Source organism: Rhinolophus sinicus, chromosome 17 (genome assembly GCF_057876585.1).
Source record: "Rhinolophus sinicus isolate RSI-liver-muscle chromosome 17, RSI-T2T, whole genome shotgun sequence".
Lineage (NCBI taxonomy): Eukaryota > Metazoa > Chordata > Mammalia > Chiroptera > Rhinolophidae > Rhinolophus > Rhinolophus sinicus.
In genome coordinates this window covers 168,893,945-168,911,829 of record NC_142517.1, presented here as the reverse complement: position 1 = coordinate 168,911,829, position 17,885 = coordinate 168,893,945, and the positions used below count along the sequence as shown (strand labels likewise).

The 17,885-nt window shown below is 34.9% G+C and overlaps 1 protein-coding gene across 3 annotated transcripts in view; it reads right to left on the bottom strand.

Moving 5' to 3' along the window:
• Positions 1-14,036, bottom strand: part of PPP1R1C (protein phosphatase 1 regulatory inhibitor subunit 1C) — a 103,095-nt gene extending 89,059 nt beyond the window's left edge. The window contains exons 1-2 of one of the 3 annotated variants that reach the window (XM_019752828.3): positions 13,587-14,036; positions 11,852-11,912 (exon numbers count right to left, since the gene is read on the bottom strand). In XM_019752828.3, coding sequence (XP_019608387.3) covers positions 11,852-11,912; positions 13,587-13,667 — 142 coding nt within the window. In that variant the 5' untranslated portion in view covers positions 13,668-14,036. The remainder of the gene's footprint in view (positions 1-11,851; positions 11,913-13,586) is intronic. The other 2 variants (XM_019752829.3, XM_019752827.3) reach the window with 2 other exon arrangements.
• Positions 14,037-17,885: the final 3,849 nt, after the last annotated feature.

The window sequence follows — 17,885 nt, the reverse complement described above, 5'->3', positions numbered from 1 at the left end:
ATAGAGACATGAATAAATAACAGGGTCTAATTCTGAAAATGAAAGAATGCATGAGATGTATTTTTCTGTTTGCCTATCTGAATTTTTGTCTATATAGTAAAAAATCTAGTATTAAAAACTCTAAAGTCCTCTTATCTAATAAATTATCAAAGAAAAGAAAAAGAAAAAGGAATGGAATTGCCACTCCAAAACAAAGTCACTTACATTAGACTGGAAAGAAGTACATTCTTGTATCACGTCAAACAGAACCTCACTTGGCCAAGCTATAATGAGGGACTTGCTTAAAATTATTTTCACAAAGAAGACAGACTAAAATAGCAAGAGTATGATGTTGCTTATTTGTAGTGAAAAATGTTATTAATGTAGTAGGAAGTGCATTGACCTTGGATAGACAACCTATGTTTAAGTTTCAGACGTACTAACTTACTATCTTCTTTGACCTTGAGCACCTCACCTATCACCCTCCTTCCGTAAAACAGAGGTAGTAACATTTATCTCACAGTGTTGTTGAGGATATATATTATAGGTGAAATAGATTTGCAAGCTACAAAACTAGCAAAGGTAAGATACATTACTATTAATCCTTTAAATTTGTCTTTGAGTTTACATGGTTTTCAAAATTGTTTTATTTGTAACTTAAAGATTTTTTTAGGCCCAAAATGTACATCAAAATGTATTTTGAGCATGCTCCTTATACTGTAATTGTCCATATAAACAGTACAGCTGGTGTTGGCCTTGATTCCAGTGATGGCTAAGAACCATGGAACTAGGGTATGATAATATCTTTGACCACCTCCAAGATTTTAAGCAAAAGGTGCCCTTCATTGGCTGAGTAAAGCAGGAATTCTGGGCTATTCACCAAGTAAAATGACCTGTGGTAGAATTTGAGATGAGCCATTTTAGCTCAATCATTCATGGTATTTTTTTTCACTGAAATGTGATGGTAAGTGGGCCTCTGGCATTATTTCTTAAAAATCTTTTAATCACTAAGGCAAGTGGTCAGTATTTAGGATCCGTGAAGGGTGGGTGGATAATGCTTGGAGTGCTTTCGAAAACAAATCCAGCCTGAGTCTGCCCTGCTTGATCCAAAAATCCCTGTGCCTATGGAAAAGTTATTTTCAATAGGAATGTACCTATGGCAAATGAACAAGGTTCCTGTGTTCAGCTTTAGATCCCTCAGCCAAAAATAAAGGAGGAAACAGAAAAGAAATTATAAAGCAGTAATGTTGACCATAATCTAACACAATTATTTTTCTTTGCTCTGTTCATTGTTTTCCTTTAATTAAATCTCAGCTATAGTATAATTATCAACAATTTGTGTAATAAAGGTTCCATGGACTATGGAGGAAATGACAGACTTATAGCAAGAAATAGGAATGATATGCAGCTTATGATGAAATATATGAGCTCTTCAGGAGAAGGTCTCATGTGCCTTATCATAACTAATTGAAAGCTAGTACAGGTAAATTATAGGATACAAATTAGAGGTCATAACAAATCAATTATGAAAAGTAAATCTGCCCCAGTCAATCACCCATCATATAATTAAGTCTGCCAAAGCCTCTCACGTAGACCAGAGTGCGGAAAGAATAAGTCTACTATCAGCAGTGTTGCTAGCGTACATCATCTTGTTTGATTCCAGCAGGTCCATCAATATTGGAGTTACCATGATCTGTGCTTCGTGGAATTGGAAGCTAAAACTAAAACTAAGACATTGACAGTCATGCTGTGATTTGATTTCCTCATGCCACGTTCACTGATTCTAAGGTTAGGGCTCTTAGCTCTACACAAAACCAACTCCCAGTGTTAAAGTCATGGAAAAGCAGTTTAGAAGTCATTGTATGATTTTGGTATAAAGCAATAAGTATCGTAGACTGACCAGAGGCAATAAAAATAAAGAGGTATAGATTCAACCTGTATAATAGAATCAGCAGAAAAGCCACTGATAGATTTACTGTGAGGGACGGAAGGAGGGAAGGTCAGAGAAAGAGAGAGAGAGAGAGAGAGAGAGAGAGAGAGAGAGAAGCCAGAGAAGATTCCAAGGTTGTGTGGTTCAGCAATTAGAAGAGTGGCGATACCAATAACAGGAATGCTGAGGTCAAAAGTTAAAATGTTGAGTTCAAATTGGTGACAGATTTCAGTTAGACATTGACTTTCAGGTGGTAAAGGAGGAGCCCCCTTTCTACATCTAATTACAATACTTCTTGTATTCATGAATTATAAAGATGGGCATAGAAAACACACCCAAATGAGAAGATAGTCTTAAAGCAATTAATATTTAATAAATGTAACTTATTTTTTAAAAATACTCTTCTGATTTTTAAAAATATAATTTACTAAATCTCACCATTTGAATCTATGCCAGTAATTTTGATGTTTTTACTTATGGTTTTCAAACAATGTGATTAGTTTTTGATATATTGGTTTTAAATTCAAAGGGTTAGAAATTTAAATAATTATTATTAGCTTTATTCCATTTATAACCTGAATCCACAAAACTTTTCTAGATACTTTGATATGCCCTGGCCTTTTTGTAAGTCGGATCACTTAGTGGAAGTGGATTTTATTGCATTGGTAAATAATCTGTGATATTTTTACACATAGTTGGGTATTGGAATTATATACGCATTTGTACATATTTGTGCATGTACATATGTGTATATGTTTTCTAATAGTTTGTTCTTCATCAGATAAGAGAAAAAGCATAAAATAATGTTGCATCATGGAGGCAAATTATTCTAATATAACTGTTGTTTTTGTTCTTCTATTTTGTGCATTCAGTTCTATTTTTACAAGCAGGTCAAAATCAATATGTATTTATAGTAAAGAGAGTGATTCTGAAAATTATTTCCCATAATAATGGAAAATTGCTCCCAGAGAATGAAAAAAGAAAAAGAAAAAAAGATTACAAATTCCCTAGGTTTTTAGTTCGTATAGTATTTTTTTCTCAGCATTACTGCCAAGGTGGAACGGTAATTGTATTCTAACCAGACAGCCAATATGTCTCCCTTTAATGATGCAGATTTTGGCAACTTATTTCACAAACAGCTTTGTTAAGCACTATGATTGTCTCCATATCTAATGACTTTAATACAAAGTCACTGAATTAAATTCAAAGATAATCTTCTAACCATAGCACAGAGAATACTCATAGATATAGATGTAATATTTCCCGACATGTGCTGGGTGCCCCTGAAATATTAGGGAAGACCTGAAGGGGGCATAGCATGGAGAAGGAAATGATAGCAAACAGACCAGGAGGGAGGAAATGAATTCTATGCTCCCTAATCTTCACAGCTGGGACATTTGATCCAGGCTATTTCTCTCCCTCCATCTTAGGCTTTTAAGGTTCCTTCTGAGCTCCAGGTAAATTAATTTTCTAAATTTTCAGAGATAGTGTGTTACATCTGGTCAGAGTACATGCATTATAGAAGAAAGAGTATAGTAACAGTAATAATAATAACTTTAAGGGTAGATTTCCAGGTAGTATAGAAACTGATTTAGAGAGAAGTTTTCCAGCATCTCTAAAATCTTACTACTTACCATCCTTCACAGATTTTTTTTTTCTTTCTTTCTTTGTAGTTATGTCTGTTTGTTTAACTTAAAGCTTAGAATGGAGCTTGCATCCTTCAAGTAGCCACAGTCCCCATTACAATGTCCTACACAGAACCCCGGCATTCATATATGTCGCCTGACTGGGCTCCAGAGACAATTTAGTTTAAGCTCCTGGTAAATTCTGCTATGAAATTGTGTCTAGAATTGCTGGAACAGTGTCAGATCACTACTTGGTCAAAGTCATGACTAGAAAATCTGAGATCCCTATCTAGGCCTCAGTGATTCCAGTGCCTCTACTTATAGGTACTACATGCCTGCTTCTCCAAAATAATAGTTGCCACTATAATGCATCTAGTCTTTGTACTGTGCTTTACAACATTATGATCTAATCCCCACAAACTATCCTGGTATAGACATTTCTGTACTGAATTGAAATATATTTTGTATTTTTGCCTCATGCTGTTGGTTTTACTATCAATATACATGTGTTACAGATATGTCTCAGATATGTTTTTCCATGAGGGTAGAAATGGTACCTTACCTATTTTATCCCCTAGAGGAGTTAACACTGTGCCTTAATCTGCTTAGGTACCCCCCAAAATTTGATGATTGCTATTTCATTTGAGGATCTATTTATTTATTTATTTAAATTTAATAACCCACGGCATCTAATATTTACTCTACTAGATATTCACTCTACTAGTTTGAGTAGATATATCTACCCTACTAGTTTGGAATGAATAGTAAAATTTTAGCTCTTACCCCAATCCTTAAAAGCATAAAGCCAAAAGATCAAAATAAGTCATACAAATGTTTTATAGACTAGTAAGCATGATAAATAAGTCCCTCTATGGCTTGGCCAGAATTAATCTTATGGTCTAAACAATTGGGATTTCTATTATTATAATTGTATCCTAGTTCATCCAGATGTATTATTCTGTTACCTAGACGTATATGTTCCTAGAAGATTTAGAATAAGAACTCAATAAATACTTAGTGAATTGAATTGAATGTATAAACTAAAAAATAGTTTCAAGAGTTGGAGGTGGGAGGAGAGTATTGGAATAATAAAACCAGACAATGGATCAGATTAGTCAAGGAAAACTTCTGAAATTGATATGAATCTCATGCTGCAATTTAAATAAGAGAAATAGGTGGAAAACATGGAGACAGATTTACACACATGAGCCAGTCTAGACTAAGTCTTAAGAGCTAGCAAAAAAACAAAAGAAGGAAACTAAGAGAGAAAGCTTGGCCAGAATATAGCACAGGTATGATGTATAGAAGGAAGTGAGAATAAATGAAGAGAAATCAAATGTGAGCAATCAAAATGAGTATTTGATAGATATCTCTAAAGGATTTTTATACTCAATATTCAACCTTCTTTCTTTGGACATAATACTAGAATATGAACTTCATTTTTGGTCAAATACAAATTTGCCACAAAGATCTCTAATGCTAGCAATAGTATTTTCTTTAGTAGCATGTTTGAATAGACATCAGTAGCATATTTATTTTAAAAATTCTAAGGACTCAGATTTCATGACAATTATATTGGTAAACAAGACATGTTCAGTTGAACAAATACCATAGTATAAGATACATAACAATTCCTTAATTGTATATTCTTATCCTGATGAATTAGGAGGTATGGTACATCTTTTCTCTTATCAAGAACTCCCATCTCTTGGGGACACTGATACTGTCCAGTTAGGATTGGAAAAGAGCTGGGCCATCTTCTGATAAGAAATGCAGGTTTTAGGAGAACTCAGCTTTTCTCAGCATGGGTATAGTGATGCAGGGGATTGCATGTCTTCAGTATCTACTTGGTTCCGGCATTATGCTGTCTATGCATTGTCTTACACCTCAATGTTCTATTTAAGAAAGGAGAAAGCCAAGTTCATAGAGGTTAAGTACACACCCAGTGTCTCACCACTGGCAAAGTTGAAATTCAAACCCTGGTCTTAATCCCAAGTCAGTGCTTTACCTATTACAAACTCTGCCTCTCTACATCATGCAAAAGTTCCTTAGAGTGATTTTCTTGTTATATCCACCACAAGTAGGGAAACAAAAAGCAAGAAAAATGAAATGAATTGACCTTGCAACCATTCTTTTATATTTCACTAAGTTATTTCTAATTAAAATCAACATAAAGGGCCAGCAGAATAGGCTATTATTCAAAGTGAGCAAAGGTAGCGATCTTACTGAAATAAAGTAGAACTATTTCATAGTTTTATAATTTGCCCTTTAATTTTCTTTCATTTAATTTGAAGATTACACTACTTCCTTTGAATAGTTATAGTATAACAAATGTTAACATTACTAAGAACTAGAACAACATCTTTAGCTCTTAATTAATTATTGGGCTATTTGGCTGCATAGACTGAATATTTATTTAAAGAATAAGTCAATCAATGGTACAGGACATGAATCTCTGAAAACTACATGCATCATTTGTCTTTAAATATTCAGCATGGTTTGGCATTTAATAACTCATAGGAATAAATGCTGAGGAAATAATTGTTTTTTTCTGACAATTTCTTAGAAATCAATATTGGTTAACTCTTGAATGGTCTTCAAATATTGGACCTTTTTTGTTTTGTACTGTCATTAATACTGAGAAGACAACATAAATGCTAAACAATCAACAAAGATTGTGGATTGGAATGAATTACAACCACATTCCCAGAGATGAGAAAACCTAAAATGAAACAAAACTGTGTGGACTGTAGGTCCAGGACAGCTTTTACTTGAATATATTTGATTGGAGGTCCCTGGTGGTAACAGACTTCTCCAGGTCTGGGCTGATAATGTCTTACTGATCCTTCAGAGTCCCAGGAAAATCCTCAGTGTGATTTCTGGAGCTTGCATTTGAGGTGCTCATTGCCTTTTGACCACAATTCATTCATTTTGTAACATAAAATGTCTCCATGAAAAGAGATTGTGTGCATATAAATGCATTAACACTGGAAAGAAATCTCCACTTTAACTTTGATGACCCTGCAAAACCTCTATCATCAGAAGCTCTTGGAGCCCCTCTGTTTTGAACAAGTCAGTGTAGGTCCAGCAATATTCTCTAGCTATTATCCAATGTCTCAGAATTATAAATCCAGAGCCTTCAAAATCTCATTAGTTAACTTAGTGTCAAAGTCCAAAAATGCAAGCCTCCTTTAGAAAATCAGATGCTACATCCAGAATGGACTGTGGCTTATTTTTCAGTTTGTGGAGCTGAATAGCTCGATCAATTGGAAATCCCAGTTCTCTCTACTAAACTGACTTACTATCAAGGTTGAAGGGAAAAAGTGTGATATTTAATTCATATGTTTCATATTAACTAATTTTTAGGATCCTGACCCATGTGAGAAAATGTTTTTGTTTTTATTCCTCATTTCTAAGAATACTTGGAGCTAAAAGTGTCAAAGAGAAAGTCAATCTCCCTAAAATTTGGCTGTGATAGAAAGTTCCATAAATATCGCCCCCAAACCATTTTACATTATATTTCTGGTCCAATTTTTATATGTACAAGGTTTTAAATGATGCCAAAACTCTGGGTATTTACCTAAATCTACATTAAGCTCCAGGCCTCTTATGGTTCACTCATGTTTAATAGGCATCAGGTCCATTAAATTTAATTGTAACCATATAGCCTCTGCTTAACAGTAAGTGGAAAAAATGGATGCCACAAACTTTAATATTCAGAAAAACCTGGTCCAGGCTGGCTTTTTACTGGAAGATTGTGTAGAGCTCTGGGCTTCACAGGCCGACAGGCAAGGAGAATTTGAATGTAGTTCATTAAAGCCTTATAGGGGCCTGGGACTATTCAATCCAGAAAATAAAATAATAAAGAATTCTTTTATATATTTAAAAAGGTGAATAAATAAACTTATACTGAAGAGAGTAAATAAAGAGTTACTTCAGAATAAAATGGAACATTACTCAAGTTTGGTATAAGACACTGTATTTTCTAACATCTAAAATTACTGGGATCTGTATTGAAAACTACGGGTAACTATGAATTCTTCTCTGAGATATACAAATGGAGTGGGTTTCTGGGATTTGGGTTGATTTATGTACCTTTCATGAAGATATGTGGTTAGATTAGATATTTTCTGAAGTACTTATCCAGTTCTAGATTTCTAATACTGGTTAGCAAATATATAGTCTTCTCATAAGTCTACATAAAGACAAGTAGTGTTTAAGTAAATCTCTAAATGTGATGAAATAAATTACAGGAAGTGGCATTGCCATTTACTTCTAAATGGAGAGGATTTGTGTGTAGTCATCCCTCTAATTAAAAATTTAGGAACCAAACTAGTTAACTACAGATTATCCAAGAGTGAAAGCCAACAGAACACAGTACAAGAATAGACAGTAAGGATCTACTGTATAGCCTCAGAGAGCTTATCATAAATAGGCCCTTAATCAGAAGATGAACTGAAAATACAGAAAGATAAGCAGTTTGCTAAGAGGGCACTCGCATTAGTAGCCCATTTGAAAACATTGAAAACATTTGAAAATAATGAAAGTTTTCTTTGGTACTTCTCTACCCCCACATATCAAGTTTCCACTGTCTGTTTAGTACCCTCTGGATATTTACAGTCATTCCTAGATGCAAACATATAGTTTCTGCCTGTTCCATCATAAAGACACACCCTTTGCTCTTAAATGTTTTTAGGCATGAATCCTTCAATTTAAAGTTTTTAGTCCTGTTTCCCAATACTTTGCATTCAACTGATTAATCTATGCTAGAGAGTCATATATCCTTAACAGGTTATATGTATATATGTCTCCTTAGTGCTTCTACTGCTAAGAATTCTAGGCTACTGTTTAGAAAGGGACTTATGGGACATTTTGTTGCCCGTAGAGCCCTACCAATCAGGTGCCTACATCATCAATATGTTTATAACAGCATAGATGAACTGGTAAACAAACAATCTGGATTTACATGTTGAAATATCTTTCTGTCTATTTCTCCTCTATCAAGTACAAACAGAATGCATATGTATTGCTAAATTAAAAATTAAATTATTCTTTCAAATATTTCTTTATAATTGACTTTCTGCAAACTCTTGAAAATGTTAAAAGAAAGTAAGCTATTCCTAATCATTTATCAATGACTGCAATACACCGATCTAATCATATGAATTGAAAGGGTTTGTTAATTATGTCTCTATATGGAAAATTTAATTTTCTTTGCTTCATTAATTGACAATAAAGAAAGATTTTCAGGGATTTTAAGCAGTGTTAATGATAGGAGATTCCAAGAGCACTCACTTGTTTCCTGGGCAATTTCAATAAATTAAAGAGATTTATTTAGTTTGCCAGGATTTAAAGCTGCAATCAATTTTCATTTGTCAAAGAACGCATTGCTTTTGAGAACTAGAAGGAACAACTGCTTAAAAAATGTCATTTAACACTTAACGAGGTTTATTGTTATTGCTGTTATTTATTTTGTTTTGTTTGATAGACTGTTCAGATACTATTTGAAACATAAAGAATTGTTGTGTCCTGGTCAAGAGGGTAGAGTAGATAAATGCTGTGTTTGCCTCCTCTCACAACCACATCAAAATTACAACTAAACTACAGAACAGCCATCATTGAGAATCGCCTAAAGTCTAGCTGAATAGAAGTCCTATATTTAAGGATATAAAGAAGAAGCTATGCGGAGACTGATAGAAGTGGAGATGCAGAATGGGCTGGGCCCACACCCACATGTGGCAGTTAAAAATCAGGAGGTATATCTTGGCTGCAGAAGTCCCCCTGGAAGACTGTGGGGTCCCATCCCCACACCAGGCTTTCCAGCCCACGGTTTCAGTGCCAGGAAGAGAAGTCTCCACAACTTCTGGCTGTGAAAACTGAACATAGGTCTGAAGGTTTTAGTTTTTAATCACATACTTGTCAATCTTTTATGTGGTATTTTCTCTGTAGGAAAGAATATGATTTGAACTTAATCATGTAAGAGGGTTTCTGAAATTAAGAACCAGGCAGATCCATCTACTTTGACCCCAACTGTGGCCCTAAAGTAAATTGCTGGAAGAAATTGGATCCCAATGATTATAGGTGGGGAATTTTTGAAGTATGTCCATATTCAAGTGAAGATCAAAGAAGCCCAACTAAAAGAATTATGGACTTACTGACATGACAACTGTGGATTGAGCAAAAATTATACTTAAAAGGGATTAAGACTCAAACTCAGGAACTAAAGCAGTGGAAGGAATCACACACAACATGAGGAATTCCTTAAATAAAAATTTATTCACTTTACAAAAAGAAAAGAAAAGAAAAGAAAAACAGCAGAGATAGTGACTGAATGAGACAGGAGTCCCAGGTGTTCGTCTTAAAGTCCCCAACCACAGACTCACTGACAGACTCATTTGCTCTGAACTCTAGTGCTAGGGCAGCAGCTCAAAAGGCACCAGGGACGTATAGAGAGGAACTGAATCGTCTGGCTACAGTGCTTATAAACTGAGAAAAGGATGGAGTCAATAGGGAAATAGGCCAATGCCACCTAGTGATTAGGAGGTCTGGTAAGAAAAAGGCTTCTAAAGAAAATGTAAATTTGGTTCACAGGGATATTTGAATATAAACCCATACCTGCTAAACGAAGTGGTCTAGACAAAGGGCTTATTTAAAGTTTGGGTTTGCTTGTTGATAAGACCTGAGTGCCTAGTCACCTTTACAGAACTTTCAGTATGTAATGCAAACTGAAATTTGCAGGGCCGAGGAAATGTGTGGGCTCTAGAATCAGAATCATCTGTTTTTGTGTAACTTGTCACTTCTAGTGGAATAACTTCCACAGAAATCACGTCATCTGTCTGATACTTTCCTCAACTGTAAATGACACAAATTTGGCAGTCAAGAAACAATAGTTACAGTAGTTTGGCGAGCTCAAATGAGAGCCATAAAGGTCACTTATATGGCTTCACTATATTCAAACAGTAACAATGCCCGAAGAAGTCTGAAAGCTGCTCTTTAGCAGACAGAAGGACACCTAGAAATCAAGTTGGACAACCTTTCCAAGGTTGACATAGGGAGGTAAATTCTAGGACATCGTAGAAAAATCTGTCACTATGAGGAAAGGCGTTGATAAAAAATTACTATAAAATTATCTCCATTCTGATATTTCATTATTATGTTTACTTACTTTTATTTATCTGTAAACTTTAAGTGCAAAGCATTTGCACCTTTTATCATCCCAATATAAGTTAACATTGATTAAGTGAGATAATATATTTGAAAATTATTTTTAAATGCCATAGCACATTAAAGACACATAATCATATTATAATTCTTTGTTTTTAGCAAGAATAAATGTGCTTATTTGTTTTCCATCAGCTGAACATCTTCCTGTATTTAGGTTCAGTGATGAATATTCTTTTAGAATTTTACTTTCTTTTTGTATATATGTTTCTCTAATTAGAAAGGAATCTGAAAAAGACAGACTATTTTTCCCTGGGATTCTTAAAATGGATCATTTACTACAACCTATATTTAGACTTATAATGTTTCAACTATACAGACTCCTTTTGTTCACCCTTATTGCTTATACCTGCAAAAATCCAACACCAAATCCTTCCTGGTTACAAATTAATACCATGACCTTTGCTGTCTTACTTGTATTTCTAGAAACAGCACTTAAAATGTGAGATGAAAATCACCCATTCAATAAGTAAATAATGTTTTTGTATTGCAGATCATAGTCCTTTATCAAGAATAATAGCACAGCTTTACTTTTTACGGGAAATGGAAAATAAAACCTCAACAAATGGATGTAACCCTTCAGAATGGCTCTCAAATGGACAGTGATGAAAATTGATCTGGTTACTTGTCAATTGCATTATTCAGAGATGACATCAGCAACAAAGCTGTAGCCAATGCTGGCTCAATGCCCACCCCATAACAACCTTTCATAAATAAAAAAAACCTAATCTGTAAAAATGTAAGCATCTCTAGGGCTGTAATTTGAACTTTGAAACCTAATTAAACAACTTTCCACCAGCCTCATTAATAAGCACTGAACCAGGTTCTATACAAACATCTGAGCACATGCCAGCGAATGCGAACAAAACATTTCATGGCAAATCATCACCGACGTGTCATTCTAGAGACAAAGCAGGCTATTGGCTGAGACAGTTCCTATAATATTTATTTCTGGTTTTGTGTATCATCTATTTTATAGACTAGCTTGTTAGATGACTGCTAACTGAATTCCTGAATTGAAATCTTTTTGCAATGACATGCCCTTTGATGTTCTTCAAACAATTCTATTAGTGTGAAACACATCATGCTTCTTTACCTGGGGGGTTATGTTCATTGAGAATCACAAGTGATGCTGGTGTAGGTCTTCTTTTCCTGATCTGTGAAAAACAAAGGCCCAGCTAAGGTCAATGATAGTCATACACTGCTCCAGGTTACACTACAACTTGTAAAGCTGTCCCATCCTCACCTTTTCCCAACATACAACAGTAAATATTTCAGGGTACACAGTATGTGCTCACTAATTTTATTTTGAGTACTAGAAAGCTAGATAGCAGAACTGTCAGATATCACTTTTTTTTTTTTTTACCAAAAAGCTACATTTCCACAGGAAAAAAAAAAAGTCGTATATCATCAAGTGATGCCACTGAAAAGTTATACACATTAAAACACAGAAGGTACAGAAATGACTTGCTCATTTTAATGGCTCTCTTGAAGCCTCATAATATCAATGATGCTTTCAAGATGAGAAAGCGTCTTATTTCAAAATAAGGAAAGCTTAGAAAACTCAAATTTCTAGCAGGTTAACTATAACAGCATGTGTTCTTAATTTAAATTAATATTATAAGCTTTTCTTATTTTTAACTATAATATTTAGAACAAATCAACAAATAAAGGATGCATATGGATCTTATGAAAGTGTGTAATTTTTTTACAACTATCAGGCTTGCTGTGTGTGTGTATATGTTTTTCTTTCTTAATTTAAGAGTTCAAGGAGCATATTATGATTAGAATCTCGAATGTGTCCTTGATTCCTTAAATATATAAGTAAGTTCCTAAAGTATATGACAGTAGGATAGTAGGTAAAATTTACCAATGACATCATGTCCAGGATAGAACCAATACCCCATTCAACATAGACACATGTTCAAGGCTGTATTTATCTGGCCTGAGTCTGGGTGAATCTGCTTTAGGTTATCAAAACATCCTAGAAAGTTACAAATCTCAGATTTAATAATTATTTTTAAGAATGTGTATAATATTAGGAAATCAAGGATGTTTTAGGCTTTAAGAAATTAATGAATTAGGTTGATGACCCCATAAATTTCTTTGTTTTTGCCTTTCTTCTGCTGTAATTGTACCACAAATGATCTTTTAAGTGGTTGCATGAAGAATCTAAGTAAATATGAAAGGTGATACAGATGTAAACCAATTATATGAGAGAGACAGAGATAAAGAGAGAAATACAGATATATAGACATATTAGACATGGAAAGGGAATCCAGGAGATGTTAAAATATAATTTTTAATATCTGAATAAAATATTTTCAAAATTATACGTATACCTACAAATCCTACCTATCAGATATTACATATACTTACAATTACTGCTTTGGATACACAGTGAAAACAAAGATATTAAATCTAAAATCTGAAATTATTCCAATATTTAATGCTTTCATTGTTAAATGAATCTTTTCATTTTATAAATAATGAAATAAAAGGTTGCTAATTTTGAGAATTTTTAAGGTTTCTTTAGATATTGAAAGTGTTATTTTACTAAGCAAAAGCAAGCAAATTTTTGGATCCAAATCTGAATTGCTAATATAACCACATTTCCCTATAGGTGTTAAGTTTGTATCACATAAGTACTGCGTTTTAACAATAGTTTCCCCAGTGCAACTCAAATACAAGTGCATATGGAAACCAACTTATTTCTCATTCACATATCCTGGAAAGCCACAAAATCAGGCAAATGCCAAGCGGTAGAAAATCTTTCATTTAATAGCAAGAATGAATCTCCGTATTACTGGTCCCCACCCAATTCCACTTACCTGCTCTGCTGCTTCTGGTGCAATCTGACTCTGGAATAAAGGCACAGCAAATTGTATCTTTTTGGGACTGTTGGGCTCCATGATAATGATAAGAATTAGTCAGAGATGTGAAGGTCTCAGTGGTGTCTGGGATGTGTTTCCTCAGGCACACTCCACCCAGCCACGCAGAGCGCTTTGTAATAAATAGCTGTAATTCCAGAGCGAGCAAGTGAAGGTGCCGGGGTCTGAGTAACTCCCTCTTCCGCATCCACAGTGATGCCTGGCTTGCCTATCCCCCCACCAGTCCTGAGGACCTTCTCAACACAATACAGAAAGGAACAATAAGCTAACTGTGTGCCTCTTCACAAATACACATGCCAAACATTCACTCAGCAACTAATTGAAAATGCAATGCTAGCCTTGAAGGACCCGCTGCGCTGGGATTTGAAAGAAAGGCTCTATCCACAGTATATTACTAACAGGCTGCTCAAAAGTGCAATGTAAGCTCCCTCTGAGTATTGCAGAGATGGGCTATTCATTATTGATGAACATAAAGCAGGAAGTTTTTAGAGTTGGGGGTTGGGTTTGGGCATGGAATCATTTCATTTCTCCTGTAGCAACTTATAATTCAGACACCTTTGCTACTTTATATTCAGCCACCAAATAGATAGATAGCCACAGAGGGTAAGCCACAACCAATAATATTTGCTATATTTATGCTGTAAGATCTGGCGAGGTAAGACTGATCATAGCAGGCAGAACATCCGTGGTGTAGTGAGGACAGCACTGCCACCAGCCCAGCAGATCTTAGTTCAAGTTCCATCTCTTCCATTAACAAGCTCTGTGGCCTCAAGCAAATCACAGGCTATGTCTAGGCCCTCATACCTTCATCAGAAAAACAAGGGGTTGAACTCAGTGACCTTTAAGCTCGTGTTCTGTTCCAACATTCTATCATTGTAGTGCACAGTTTTCATTAGAGTGGAAATTATTGGACAGCTAAATTTGGCAAACAGCTTGGAAGTCACTGCTGCTGCAATAACCTCTATTTTATTTCCTGGTGGACCTGGTTATATTCTCTTGTTTGGAAGAATACAGAAGTGACAAGAAAACATTAGTGGAAAAATAATGGTATCCAACATTGTGATTTGTTGTCAATAGTGGGGATACATGTGAAGATAAAAACTTGACCAAAAAAAAGCATTAAAAAGAGTGATCTCTAGAATGATAGAGGATGATGGTTTTATTGTCTGGTGATAAAGGTAGAGAGAAATACTGCCTGATCTCCACATCTGTGAACATGAAAGGGGAGGCAATAGCATAGTCAGATGCATTCATCTCCTTTTGCGAAGGAAGCCTGAAAATGAAGCAGCTTTAATGGGAGAAAGAACTTGAGTTCTCTACTTCCATAGTTGAACTATATTGTTGGACGAATACTAGATTTCTTATATGGTTTTGGATTTATATAATACATTTAGACATTGACTACTATTCCAGTTATTTACAAATAAAGTTTTCTTTAAAAAAAAAAAAGTCTGAGTGTATACCAGGAATCCATCTTAATGACTTAAGTATGCAACGTTCTGTTGAAAGAATATAGAAAGTAGTATGCATTATTCAAGTAGATTTCTACACCCACTAGGACAAAAGCAGATGAAGATGTGGATGTGAAAGCACTTTCAATTGCGGAAAAGTGCTGATCAGCAAGAAATTTTGTGATGGGTTCATCCTTGTAGTGTTGAAGGGAAAGTGATAAATTACATTATGTGTAACAGTTTAGAAAGGCCCTAAAAAATATGGATTAATATCATTAATGAAGTTGTTTCTCTGACTATTTCTTCAAATTATATAAAAGGAAAATAAGAAAGTATTTCTAGTGAGCAAATAATCCAAAATATTTTAGCATAGTAATCAAGAGTGTGCACGTGGTAGCTGCTAGTTCAAACCGTGACTCTGCTACTTATTCAGTTTATTACCTTAGGCAGTTAGAGAACTTACTACTTGTGAGGTTTAGACACATTAATTTTTAAAAGAGCTCATTACAAGGTCAGCACATGATAACCACTCAAAAATAGCTGTTATTTTTCCTTCAATTCGATTTTTCAAAAGGCTTGAAGATATATATTTTAACCTCAATCTCTACCTATTTGGAATAATTTGATACCAGTTAGGAAAATAGGTGATAAAGTGAAATTCTATGTATGCATTGGAATAAGTATCAACAAAATGATTCTCATTAACTAATTGTTCTAATTTGAACAGTTTGACCAGAGATAATATTGTAAAGAGACTATCTAGAGTAGGAACCTTTAATCTTCTTCCTTACCAGGCTAACTCCTGTGCATCCTTCTGGAGTTACACAGCTGAGTATTTTCAACTCTAGGAGGCTTTTATAGGTTTACTACTATCCACGTTGGGTTTAGAACCACCTCTTCTGTGTTGGCAAAGCACCCCGTATAGCTCTACAGTATACCTCTACTGAAGCTCCTTTTAAAGCTAAATTCTTATTCTAAGAATCACTTAAAATGCAACTTAAATGTGAAATAATCTAAAAATTTTGATGTGTTTTTATGGGGAGTATTGTTATACTAAATATTAGGTGTACATTTCTCTCCCTGTTAGAGATAACATACCATGTTTCCCCGAAAATAAGACCAGGTCTTATATTAAAGTTTCCTCCAAAAGATGCATTAGGGCTTATGTTCAGAGGATGTCATCCTGAGAAATCATGCTAGGGCTTATTTTCCACTTACGTTTTATTTTCAGGGAAACACGGTAGCTAACACTGGTATGACACTTAATATGCACGAGGCACTGTTGTAAGTGCTTCACCTACCTTAAATTATTTAATACTCATAACAACCCTTCGAGATAGATACTATTGCCAACCCCACCCCTAATTTTAAATGAAGAAACTGAGAACCAGAGAGTTTAGATAATTTTCCCCAGGTCATCCAGGTAATATATGGCAGAGCCAGGATTCAAACCCAGGCAATTTTGTCTCAAACCTGGACTTTTAATCATGATGGCTACTATGATATAAGGGTCTATAGAGAAGTCAGCAGAAAGTACCAGGATCTCTACAGTGCTTAGATATTCTGATCACAAAGGTTCCATGGTAAACAAACAAACAAACAAACATAAATCTTACAATGACATGGTATATGAAAAAAAGAAAGTAGCATGATTATAGGACACTAGTAATCAAGAAGACCTTACATTTCAAATTAGATATCAATATAGCATGGAAAATGTAGAGTTGGGTATTATGTCACCAAGCTGACTTAAAGGAAGGCAGCTTTACTTCTCTTTCTCAGTAATGGGTTCTATCATTAAATATTAAAAATGCCTCTAAAACAAACAATAACTATAGTCTCTCTCCAAGGTAAGTGGTACTGTGATTCGAGAAGGTAAAACATTAGGAAAATAGGCCATTAGGCCTTCCTAATTTTACTCTATAATATCTATCCAACCCTATTTTTCACAGCTCTTCTAGACTCCCAAACAGGCCACACTTCTCCCCACCACCAGCCTTTCTGTGATTCTCCTATCTTCCTGAAAAGCTTTCCTGCCTGCCCTCCTTTTATCCAAATTGGATTTATCCTCTAATTCCTCCTCCTTAGGAAGTCACTCCCATAGTCTCCAGACAAGAAGAATCATTCCCTTGTGTCTTCTCCTGGTATTTCTAATTATATGTAGTTTTGTGTTATTCTATAACAATTTCTTATGTGTTCCTTTTGCCTCCCTTCCTAGACGGCAAATCCTTTCCCACCCTATCTTAAACATAAACAGAACAAACAAAATGTTGGCCACTTATTAGCTACTAACTCCACTTAGGCTGCGTTTATATAATATGGTCAGGAAACATAGTATTCCAATATATTGAATTTTCCTCAAAACTATAGCTCATCCTTTTAAGCACCATACCTTGCTTTTATTTTAACATATTAATGGGCACTTACAGTCAATATTTGCATGCCTTTTAAAAAGGATATATCAAACATAATTTGTCCTTTTTCCTTTATTTTCATATAAACATCAATTATTGTACTCTGAAGCTACTGGCATTTCTTGCTACCCCTACTGGCCCCAAATTCCATAGATACACAGTTCTGATGACTGTTTTAGAGTTTTTCTTTATCTGATGATTGCTAATTGTCATTTTGAAGTTGTCACTTGTTTTCATACTGCTCTACTGGGACCAATAGCTTATAAACAACAATTATTTCTCCCAGTTCTGGAGCCTGGGAAGTCCAAGACCAAGGTACAGCAAATTTGGTATCTGGTAAGAACCTGCTCCCAAGACAGCATCTTTTCACTGTA